This window comes from Cupressus sempervirens, chromosome 4 (assembly GCF_028749045.1).
Source record: "Cupressus sempervirens isolate cs-2001-9-10 chromosome 4, ASM2874904v1, whole genome shotgun sequence".
Taxonomy (NCBI): Eukaryota; Viridiplantae; Streptophyta; class Pinopsida; order Cupressales; family Cupressaceae; genus Cupressus; species Cupressus sempervirens.
In genome coordinates this window covers 85,459,313-85,471,680 of record NC_143121.1, presented here as the reverse complement: position 1 = coordinate 85,471,680, position 12,368 = coordinate 85,459,313, and the positions used below count along the sequence as shown (strand labels likewise).

Below are 12,368 nucleotides of genomic sequence, written 5' to 3'. Positions count from 1 at the left end.
TTGGAAATAGTACTGCCTAATCAAGCTTTTACAACCTAGTAAATTATTCACTCACCTATTAAGAAGGGTATCATTTGCTGAGGCTTTATCCAAATTTGCAATGTCATTCTACCTTCTTCCAAAAATTTGAGACCTTGGGTTGACTATTCCAGCCATATATGCTAGGACAATAGTGGTATCTAATAGCACCTCATCCACAATAGATGTCCACTCCAAAGACATGACATTTCCAATATCTACTAGAGTTGTAAAGCACTGAATTCTAGAAGACTTTTTGCAATATCTTGAATGTTTGTAATCCCTATGATTCCATATTGAAGCATTTGATAAGCCAGAACAATTTGAAGTAAAACTGCAAGATTCCTTCAAACATGATGCAAAATAGGAACTACTCCACAAAAACCTATGTTTTCTTTCACGAAGATGTTCCCTTCCTATGTTTCCAAATGCAAGCACATCCAAAGAATAGATTTTCTAAGAATGATGGAATGGTGTAAATAGTGGTAATTAGTAAAATAGAGCATGGAATGGTGGATAATATACCAATTTTGAATCCACCTATTCTAATGAGTGTGTTTTGGTTGGGATTTAAGTACTAGAAGAGGTATATATGTTGTAGTCTTATAGATAATAGAATAGTAGACATTTTTTTTTTTTTGACATTTCAGTAGAATTGAGAAAACAATGATACAAGAACATGAATCTCAATAGATCTCAGTAAGCTAGCAGTGCCATGTCTAATTGATACTAAATAGCATGATGTAATTAAAAGCTAATATGCACTTCAAATCTAATCTAGACGACATAAGCTACAACAACAAAATTATCACATTAAATAACTTCTGATATATGTAAGTTAGTTGTTTATTAAATGCTTCATTTGTTTTTATTACCATAGATATTTTTCTTTTATGCTTTACATATTTCATTAGCCTAGATATTCTATTTTATGCAAGTGTTTTATTTTCCCTTACAAAGAAATTCACATACATGTCGAAATGAATGTGTGTGTGTGTGTGTAATTGTAAGGATGAAAATCAAACACTTTTGCATCTCCATTTTGGCCTCAGTCTGATTGTGTGTCTCTGTTTAGTGTATATGTGAGCAAAATGGAAGCATAGATAGGTCATGTGAACTATTTGATAGGATGTCTGAATGTAATGTGGTCATCAAAAGCCATGGATGCTAGATATGCACAAAATAGATATATTGAGAGAATATATTTGTTTAAGTTCCAATTTTCCTAATAGACATGCATGCAAAATGTGGAATCATAGGTAAGGTGTTTGAAGTATTTTATTAACTGCCTCCATGAAATGTCATCTAATGGAAAGCCAATATTGCAGGATATGCATATTGATTTGTTGAATATACCTGCACACACACACACACACACACACACACACACACACACACACACACACACACACACACACACACACACACACACACACACACACACACACACACACACACACACACACACACACACACACACACACACACACACACACACATGTATGCACATATGCATGTGTATATTTATATCCAAGAAAATGAGTTAAATATATGTGCTTTGCCAACATCTCTCATCTGCGCCAAAATGGAACCTTTGAAATGGGTTATAGACATCTCTCAAAGCATAAATGGTAGAGAACTATTGTTGGATGTTGTTGCCATTAGCTTGGTAGACTTGCATGCAAAATGTGGAATCATAGTCTACCTCTACATAACATAGCATGGTATAGTTAGTACTATTACTACTACTACCACTACTACTAATTGACCTAGCCTCCTCCTGCTCTTGCTGGCAACTAAAGTATTGTATGTAAGCCACTTCTACTACACACTGTATACAAGACCCTTCCTTTTCCTTTTACCTTTCTTCCTTCTCCACTGAAAAAGATCATTGCAAAAACATAGATCACAAGGGCACAGTAAAAGATAAAATATATATCCACTCTTGAATCATAAATGAATGAATGAAGGGAAAAACTAGTTGGTGACATAAGTTATAACACAATCAATCAAAATTTAATGACTTTTAATTGCTGTTCCATTCCCCCAACTCAATAAAAGCTTCCATTGTGTAGCCCCCTGGTTTCTCTTTATCATTGATTTGTGTGTATGAAAAAAGGAGAGATAGAAGAGCCTGCGGTTAGAACAAAACATCAAATACATGTACAACAACAAACTGCACTATTTAGTTCCTGGTCATTCATGACTTTATATTCTTACCCAACTTGGAAAAATCCTAGCTATTTCTCATCAAATCCCACCTAGCTTTATACATCAAAACCTCACAAACCAAGAAAAAAAAACCATAATTAGTGTTAGCAGATATACTAAATGAATATATGAATGGCATGGGAATGTTGTATAGTTGGGGCAAGGGGTTGCAATTGTGCTACAACTTAGTGTTGACAGAAAGTCAATACCAAAAAGATTGGTGCCACAAATTGTGCTGCTGAAATAGGACAAGGGTTATAGTGTTCTTAAAGTGTAATTGATGGTGTTTTTGCACATATTTTTTATGCTTTCAAGAAATTTCATTTTCAAATAAAATCAGGTTTCAAACAATTTCATTTTCAAATCACATAAACCAGGTTTCAAGCAATTACATTTTCAAATCACATAAAATTGAAGCAGTATACATCCTTATCCAGGTAGTGTAGATCATATGTGGGCTTGTAGTGTTGATATTGCTAGTAGAGATTGTGGAATTAATTTTTACATCTACCACTTGCATTTGCTAAATATAATTATAAACAAAAAAATTCTATATATATATATGTGTGTGTGTGTGTGTGTGCACACATATACATATATATTTATGTGTGTATATATGCACATATGTATACATAGATGCAACACACATGCCCATATAAATCTACATACGTACATGTGATTGTAGTGCACGCATGTATCCACATATATACCCCAATTTGTGCATATCCTACAATTATGGAATGCTATAAAACCACATTTCTTTGAGGCATTCCATTAAAAATGGTATACATCCATGTACACACATAGCTATATACATACATATAGATATTATATATGTACATGCATATAAAACATGCATACATACATACACACATACATGCCATGTGTATTCTTCCACAACTTGCATACATGTCCACTAGGCTGGTGGCAGCTGCAACATGCAACAAAATCTTTATTATTTATGCTTTGAGGGACATCCATACTCAAACTAAAGCTACCATTTTGGCACAAATAGCGAGGCTGCTGCCAAATGTTATGAAATATTTAGACCTCCCAACTCTTTTCTCCAATATAAATCTAATTTGTTTGCATGGGTACACATACCCAAGTACTGGGTACATGTACCGCAAGTACAAAGTACTCATTGGAGAGCATCATAGCTAAGGACCTTAATTAAGATTTATAATTTTGTTTCAATTTCTTCTTTTTGCATCAACCTATTGTTTATCAAGCTTATTTCAATATGTAATCAATTTGAAACTTTTATACAATATTGATGAATAGAAAAGTCTACCACTTGTAGAACTTGTAGAGTGCAAGTAACCAAGTATCCATACACAAGTACTAGGTACAAGTACCATAAAGACCAAGTACTCATAGGAGAGTATCATCTTTTATCACTAGCTGGAAGATCACAAATTGTTCAAAAGGTGCTCTCCTCACAATCAATATATTTTTCTTTTGCTTGGCTCTTTAACAATTATTAGGCTGAAAAGATTGATGAAATATTGAGGGACTTTTCTAATATTATTCTTGGTAATTTTGAAATCAAGGTTTTTGGATCTAATGTATTTGCCTCCATTTGGAAAGCTTAGACACAAGTAAGGGATGCTAGGAAGTAGTTATGTATGGTGATGGCTACTTTTTATTGTTAGACTCAAACTAGATGCCTAGATAACATATGGGATTCCCTATGTGGAAGCATGGAATCTAATGTCCCTTAAAATTAATTTTTGAATTTTGCTAATTTGTTTGGTCTCCACCCCCACGTGAACTTTCAATTTAATTTATCTAACACAAATATCATGTATTAAGGTTATATAATATACATAAGCTTACTTTATCCATGTTTTCATGCTTATATTTTAAGTTTGCCTATATATTATAAAGTTTCCCTACTTTTAATATAGTTGTCCCCACTGTAGTCCTTTGCTATCCCTGATCTAGGATTAAAATCCATCCTAGAAATCCATTTTCCTATTCCCCCATCCCCCCTTTTTGGAACCCCACAGTGAGATAGGTTTGGACCCAAAGCATATTCCTTTGTTCTCAATCTGGGCTATGGAAATAAATTTATTAAGATGGTAAAATAATATCCAATTCTTAGCATCCTTGAATATGGTTGTGTTTTTCTATAAAATTATTTTCCATTTAATTATGTCAATTTCCAACAACATAGTATGAGGGAGTTATAGGGTGACTTCTAAGATGATTTTATGTTGAAAAAGTGGAGGGCTACTTTGGACTGGAACCTTTAATGACACTTGCTATTCAGGTAATGATGTTAGCTTATGTGCATCACTAGGATTTGACACCTCATTTGTGCTATAAATTGAGGCATATTTCCATTGGAAGACTATCCCTTTTCTGATATGTTTGTCAGGCTTATTGCTTAGATGTTGATTTGTGCTGAATCTATTCAATCTTTTTGGCTAGTTGTTTTTTGGGACTTAAATAATAGTAGAGAGTAAGCATCGGGTTAGTTTTAGAGAAATGCTCATCAGCTACTACATATTGTTGCAGGTTATTTGCAAGTGGTTGCATGCTATTGTTGATTAATGTAGCCCAGCATGTTTTGTCAATAAGAATCCAACAGTTTCAATGTGGTGAGTTATTTATAATTTTTTTTTGTAGAATTGGCCAATGGTTGCATTCGTTAGAGAATTTACACAATATTACCAGTCTATGGAATTAAAATTCAAATATAAAGGGAAAGACATGCTAAACAATTTTTTGATCAATCAGTATGAGTGGTCACTCCTAGGGGATGGAGAGGACTCTCCACAAGGGACAAATTGCACAGGTAGCCAACTTCTCTCTAGTAAAAAGCATGCCTACTAGGTAAGCTTCATTTTTCATGATAACATTCATATAATTTTGGATAGCCATAATGTGCTATTTAGTAATTTGTCTCTAGGATTACTATTGGATAGGGTATTTCAATGCATCATAGAGTTGGAAATAGGTTCTAAGCTTGTCATGAACGTCCTTTATGACCATCCACAGATGTACAAAGAAGAAAAAGAAAACATAACAAAGGAATTGTTGGAGATGGATCACATCAGGCCAAGTTCTAGCTCTTTTGAATCTTATGTGGTGCTTGTAAAGAGAAAATACGGTATGTGAGATGTGCATAGACTATAGGACCTCGAGCAGAAGAATCATTAGGAATAGGTATCTGTCTACCATCAAGAATAGGTATCTATCTCTCACAATGGATGGCTTATCAATGAGTTGCATGGAGCAATTATCGATGAGTTGCATGGAGCAATCTATTTTTTAAGGATTGATCTCAAGTTAGGACATCATTAAATCCATGTGTGCAACAAGGATGTGCACAAGACAACATTCAGATTCTATTTTGGGTACTATAAGTTTTGGTCATGCCTTCTGGCTGATAAATGCTCTAATGACTTTCTTGTCATGTACCCATTTTCAATCAATAATCAATTAAGATATTTTGTTTTTGATGATATATTGATTTACACATAACATAGCAATACCATCTAAAGCATTTAAATATAGCTCTTGGAATAGTAAAGCAATAGGATATTTTTAAAGAAGTGGGCTAGTACTAGGTTGGGGTTATAAATTTTCTCTACTTGTGCCTTGTTATTAGTGCTCAAAGTTTTTAGGTGGATCAATAAAAAATCCAAACCATTTTGGATTGGCCTCTTACTAATTGAATTGACATGGTTAAGGGGATGCTGTGGCCTTTATAGTTAATGTAGGAGGTTTGTTAGGTTTTGACTCTCAACAAAAAACTCCCATAACTAATATGCTTAGAAAGTGAAAATTCTTATGGGAGTGACATTTCCCAAGAGGTCTTCAAGAAGCTCATAGAGGTAACGAATTTGTGCTCTATATTATGATTACCATCCAAATTTCTCACAACCATTTGTTGTATAGTGTGATGCATTAGAAGAGATAACTGATATGACTCTAGAAAATTGAAAGACTTAAAAAAGGGGTTCTCCATATGTGACAAAGAGATGCTCATTATCATGCATAATGAGAAAGAAGAAGAGACAAAAACTAGTGCTTCCCTAATAAAAAAATGTTTATAGAGAAAGAAGAAGAGAACATACCCAAGATCTGGTTTTGCTCTTGAGAATGGTGATGTTAACTTCAAAGGTCATCTCCAAAGAAGAGGTGACTCTAATGACATGGTTTAAGATACTGAAAGATTTTATTGATAGGCACCATACATAGATGATGGTTTCAAAGCCCCAAAAGTGAAACAAATGCATTCCGAATAGATGATCTTGGTGGTCATAAACTACAGGGTGGTTGATTCTTACCTCCTTTCTCCTCTCCTATATGTATTGAAATTTGATAGAATAATAACAAAACCCAATAATTGGAAAGCTTGATATAATCTCTAGCCTGAAACAATATAGGAAGATTGCTCAAACCCCCACAACACGCAACTCAAATCAACATGATCAAACCACATGGGCACAAATAAACTAGCTCCAAATAAAACAACTCCTCTTCTTAACTAATAAATCTTTGTGTGTGATATCTTCTTACCCACTGCCAATGAACATGACATTGTAAGAAGACTCTGAACAAAGATAATATTTCATGAATATCACCATGTGTTTCTACACATTTTTCTAATTGATGATGTAATAATGCCTACAATACTTCACCATATAACACCAAATCTTGCCTTTCGTGCCATAAAATCTCAAGATTTTCAGTCTATGTGCATTATCCCTCAAAAAGGTTTCTCTTTGATTGTATGAAATTTGATAATCTACAGTTTTAGCCATAGCTACTATTGTTTTTTTCTTATACTTTTGACAGATAGATAAGGGCAAATAGGACAGTGCAAAGAGAGCCACTAGATTGCTGCATGTAATTTGCCAAAAAGCATAAACATACTAAATCCACTTCATTTCTGAGTTTCCACATATCAATATTATATCTTGTATCAAAATTTATATGGACCATAACTATTTAATTTCTCTAAAAATTTGGATATTGTTTGTGAAAAGAGGATTTAATATAATACATAATTGTGCACTAATTCCATGTTTCCCATAAATTTTGTCTTGCACGTAATAACAAATTTTAAAGATAATAATAAGGAGGTTCTAAAGCTACATGTGAGGGTCTAAAAAACACTATATAGAGAGGTATTAACAAAAAAGACTATATTAAGATGGATTGGACTTAAAAATAGAAAAAGAAGCATTTATATCTCTAAGTTATTAGAGGATTGAACAAAGCGCATATAATTTTGGAGCTTCTAAGATGGAGTTCTAAACATATAAAAGATAGTATCCCCACTTCCATTAGTAGATCTACGCACAAATATAAATTCATGCCAAAAAAAGTAGATTTTGAGCTTCCTCTATGATAGAGGTAGATCATAGAATCACAATTTCCAATACTTTGATGGGTTTGAATGAGCTTGATCTATGCACCAAACTTAAAAATCCAGAAATGTTGTGATGAACGAATCCAAATTGCTTTGCATGCAGATTAAATTTTATTGAAAGTTGTGGAATGCCCTTTCAATAAATCCATTTTTCCTATATCCTACAAATCTGCTATACACATTGCCTGCAAGCTGTGTTAAGACCAATTTTCCACATTTTGTATTTCAGCAAACTGTGGATATGAACATGATTGAAAACAAGGTAAGTGGCAACAAGATGAATGGGAACTGCAACATGATAAATAGAAAATAAATAAAAAGTTTGGTTGGACGAGAAAGGTCAAGATGTAAAAGGAAACTAATCAAGTGGTCCTCAATCAAACTAGTCACACTGAAAGAACTTGCAAATAAGATATTATTAACCACAATTCAACAATTCCTTTTGATCAATTCTTTTTCATCATTGAGCTATTTTATTTTTAAAAATGGGTATGTCCAAGTCAAGATATTGACATATCAAGATGGAATATTCCCTTTTCATTTACCAAGCACTTATAATAAACTAGGAATGTTAGCCAATCCATCTAAGCATATGGGTATTAAGGGTCGAGATATGTGTAGCGGTAGCCATGAACATTGTTTTTTCTTTGCATTTTTTTTATATTTGATACTTTTCTTATAGGTGGACATGTCTATCACAAACATCCAACATGTCTATCCTTAGACTTCATGGCAAAAACCCTACAAACAATAGACAGAAAAAATAAGGCCATGAACCATCTAGACATCTCTAATAGCTTGTGGATATCCCAAAGATGCAGAAGTGCATGACTTGCGAAAACCAACAAGATAAGACTAACTTGTATAACAAGCAAATAACCAAAATGATTTTATGTTTGTGTTATGTTTGACAATGATAATGGTATTTGGATTCAAGAATGAGGTACCTCATATAAGATTGACCTATCTGGTTTTGAATATATACATTCTCTCTATAAGACACAATGACCATATGATAAAATGACTGATTATATTTGAAATTTTGATAAGACAATCTAATTATTGGTCTAGGCTCTTCAATAAGACCTACTATTCATATAATTTCAGATGTTCCACTTAATCTAATTAATTAAAGAGTATGATGTTTAACTTCTCCAATAATATCCATTTATTGGTATAACTTCTTCAATAAGACCTATTTATTAATATAATTTCAGATAGTCCATAAAGAGTATGATGTTCATATAAACCATAATAGTTTCTGAATAGGACTTAGTGTGTTGTTCATATAAATCACAATAGTTAGTACTATTTTAGGTTTACTACCTAATCTATTTATGATGTTCATAAGAAATCACTAAACTTTTTTGATAAGATTCATCAGTACTATGACTTCAAATGAATCACTTAAAACAAATAAAATGTTAGAGTATACCTCATGAAACTTTAGAATATACTATTTAAAATGGTCAATATGAAAAATTGTTTTAAGAATCTTTCTCACAATTTACAAAAAGGGTATGTACCTCATAGAGTGAAAGGCCATTCCCAAAGATAAAATCCACAGAGCCTTCAATATAACAGTCTTTGAAATAGTGGCATCCAGTGTGATCATAAAGGGTGTCCTGAGCTCCAAGGAAGCTGCACTCAAAGAAAGTTGTTGTGTCCCCTATTATTCTTAGATCTACTACTTGCCTCCCTATTGCCCTTGGTGGACGAATAGGTGCTGTATTCTGTGTTTTCAAAAAAAATTCAACATCAACAAATGTTCTTTCATAGAATTTGAACTTTATTAATAAGAACAACACTACAATTTAGCCATCAAAACATACTAATATCAAATTGAACACCCACACATATATTCAAATACCTATTAAAATTATCACTTATGAATCAATTATACATTGTGATATTTCTCAAAATCATCCAAGATTCCAAGCACAAGAATTAGATATAGGCCAATTTTGAATAGAAAGCATTTGAAGTAAGAAATCCCAAATCTCACCTTAAAAGTAATGTTCTTGGGAATGAAATAAGGAGAATTAACTACTCTAGTGGCACTATTGTTTGTGCCCAATGGCTTTCCATTTGGCCCTAAAGTTCCTGCCATGTCTCCCCATTGTATGACTATGGAGTCTGCCCCTGCCCCTTCAAGAGTTACAAATGCTTTTTTCATTAGTATGTTCACCTTCTCCCTGTCAAACACCAAAAAACCAAATATTTTTAGCTAACCCACAAGGTTGATCCAATCCAAATTTGTAAACTACAATCTTAATAGATCAAAAAATAAAATTGTGCCATTTTATTCTTTTTAAAGTAAGCCACCTCTTCAATCTTCAAACTCAGCTAACTTTTCAATCTTCAAATTATATTTCATCATCTTATTAATATATCACTAAGCATAAGCATTGATGCAAAAAAACTCACACAATTATTTTCGAAACCACATTAATTTACACATACTTACTCATATACTCTTGCATTGATTTTGATAACAACTCTAACAATATTGAAGAGAGGTAGAGAATCAATTGCTTCCTGAATAGAAGTGAAGTCCCCTACTCCATTTGTAGGATCCACCACAAGGTAAGAGGAAGGAAGAAGCTTTTTCTTTACTAGTTTATACAATGAATGGCTCAGAGTACCCATCCATCTTATCCATTTGGTGTACTCATTCTCTATATTCAATGCCCTTGTATGGACATGATTTTCTTTGTGCACTCTTGCATTGCCTTCCACTATAGATGTGAATAACACACCAAGAACAACAACAATCACAATTTGTTGTTTCAACATTTTTTAGTCTTGAAACCCAATTGAATTGAATTGAATTTTTTGGGGGGAATCACAAGAAGAGAGTTGATAAATAAGACAAGAAGAGGAATACAACTTTTAGAAAACTACTCAAAATCATTTTCAAATGGTTGTGGAAAGCATAATTTCAGCTTTTACAAAGTGCATAGGACTCTATCACATCTTTCTATTCTTGTTTATGCAATATAAAAAACCTCTGCAAAACCATTTAGTGGCTTCCATTAAATGTTGTTATTCTTGAGAGAAATGTAAACCTAATGTTGTTATTCTTGAGAGAAAGCATTCTAAGAAAAGAGAGATTGCCAAGACAAGGAGAAATCGAGCCTTGCAATGACATACCAGTGAGATTCAAAGAAACCATACATTGATGACGATAAGAGAAGAGAATAACCATTGAATTGTAGTGTGATTGATGAGCAGCCCATCGAATAGATAATTTAGAGAGCTCACAAAAAAGGCACACTTGAAAGACAAAAGGATTAAACTCCTGCCCACTATAGTCATGCACGCGAAAAAAATGAACACTGTGCACCTTGCCCTTTTTTATTATTACATCATATGTTTGGAAGGTCAAAATTTTGACCTTCAATTTAACCATGGTTGAAATTTCAACGATATCAGGCCCATTTAAAAAATAAAAATGAATTTAACAACTCAAATAGGAATTTGGTTGAAAATGGGGGCCTAATGTACTAGTGAACTAGTTAATACTAATTGTTGTAAATGTGACAAGCCTTGTTGATTTGTTGGCAATACAAGTTTAGCTTAGGATTGAGTCAAAGAGTTTTAGTTTGAATCAAGTTCTTATTGTAGATGTATTGAGTTAGGTGTCCACAAGTTTTAGTTAGTGTCAAGTTTATGTGTGTGTTGTCAATCATGAAGTAGTTTGTCTTTAATCTAATTAGCAATCATTTAGGAATGTTGTTGACTCAAGCTATTATATAAATTGACATCTATTATTCATTAAATGACAAGCTAGAAATTCTTTCTTTCTCTGTTTTGTTTCTACTATTCTATTTTTCCAATACTAATGTGAAAATTATTATTGCTTATGTAATTTAAGCTTTGAGTTATTGAATACCTTGAGCATGAGAAGCATGCGGATGTCATAGAATTACAAGGAGTGCTACTTGTTCCATATAAGATTGAAACTATCGACCATAGATCAATCCCTATGTTGGAATTATGAATTAAACATCAAGATACTGGGGGGTGAATTAGGATCTTAAACACTTGTACTTTTCACACAGTTGGGACTCAAAATTGAAACAATGATTTTGAGAACCATTATGAAAACTAAGTCTAAATGAGCCCCTCTAAGAGCTTTTCATGCATATGTACCCGACCATCATTTTGAGGCCTATGAAGTGTTTCATGTGTTTAAAACCTTTCATTCAATATATGCATGCATCCTATGATGATAAGTTTTCATTTCAAACCATTTCGTAAAGTGTCATTCTAAGCATTTGTCAAAACTGCATTTTTGGCCAAGTGTCAAACAACAACAAAAAGTCTAACTTGAAATTGAATATCTTTCATCTGGTTAAGTTTTATGACTCTCCACTTTGAGAATGTTTAATATGCATGTCATATAACCTTTGTTTCAGATTTTAAATCATTTCAATATGTCTTGACCATGTTTTAAATCCCTCAAAGTTGGTAGTTCATTGTTGTCGTGTTGATGCACATTGTTCATAATTTCGAGAAGCCCTGTTTGACCAGTTATAACTATGACCCATTTTATCCTATTGCAAAAATATTTTTTGCATTATATTATAGGGGTTAAAGAATTTCTATGTCTCAATTTTGAGCTTATGAAAAATTTTCTTGATTAGTTTTCAAATGCGATTCCAAATTTAACTTCTAAAGTTTTACTGGTAACAAAATATGCAAATTAATGGATAGCCCTGTTCAAGATGCTATAACTTTGAAACAA

The 12,368-nt window shown here is 32.9% G+C and overlaps 1 protein-coding gene across 1 annotated transcript in view; it reads right to left on the bottom strand.

The window, feature by feature from the left end:
- The window catches only part of LOC149560034 (putative pectinesterase 53), a 110,544-nt gene extending 100,130 nt beyond the window's left edge, over positions 1–10,414 (bottom strand). Inside the window, exons 1-3 of the mRNA XM_089827549.1 lie at positions 10,086–10,414; positions 9,624–9,813; positions 9,145–9,351 (exon numbers count right to left, since the gene is read on the bottom strand). Coding sequence (XP_089683675.1) covers positions 9,145–9,351; positions 9,624–9,813; positions 10,086–10,414 — 726 coding nt within the window. The remainder of the gene's footprint in view (positions 1–9,144; positions 9,352–9,623; positions 9,814–10,085) is intronic.
- Between the last annotated feature and the right edge of the window lie 1,954 nt (positions 10,415–12,368).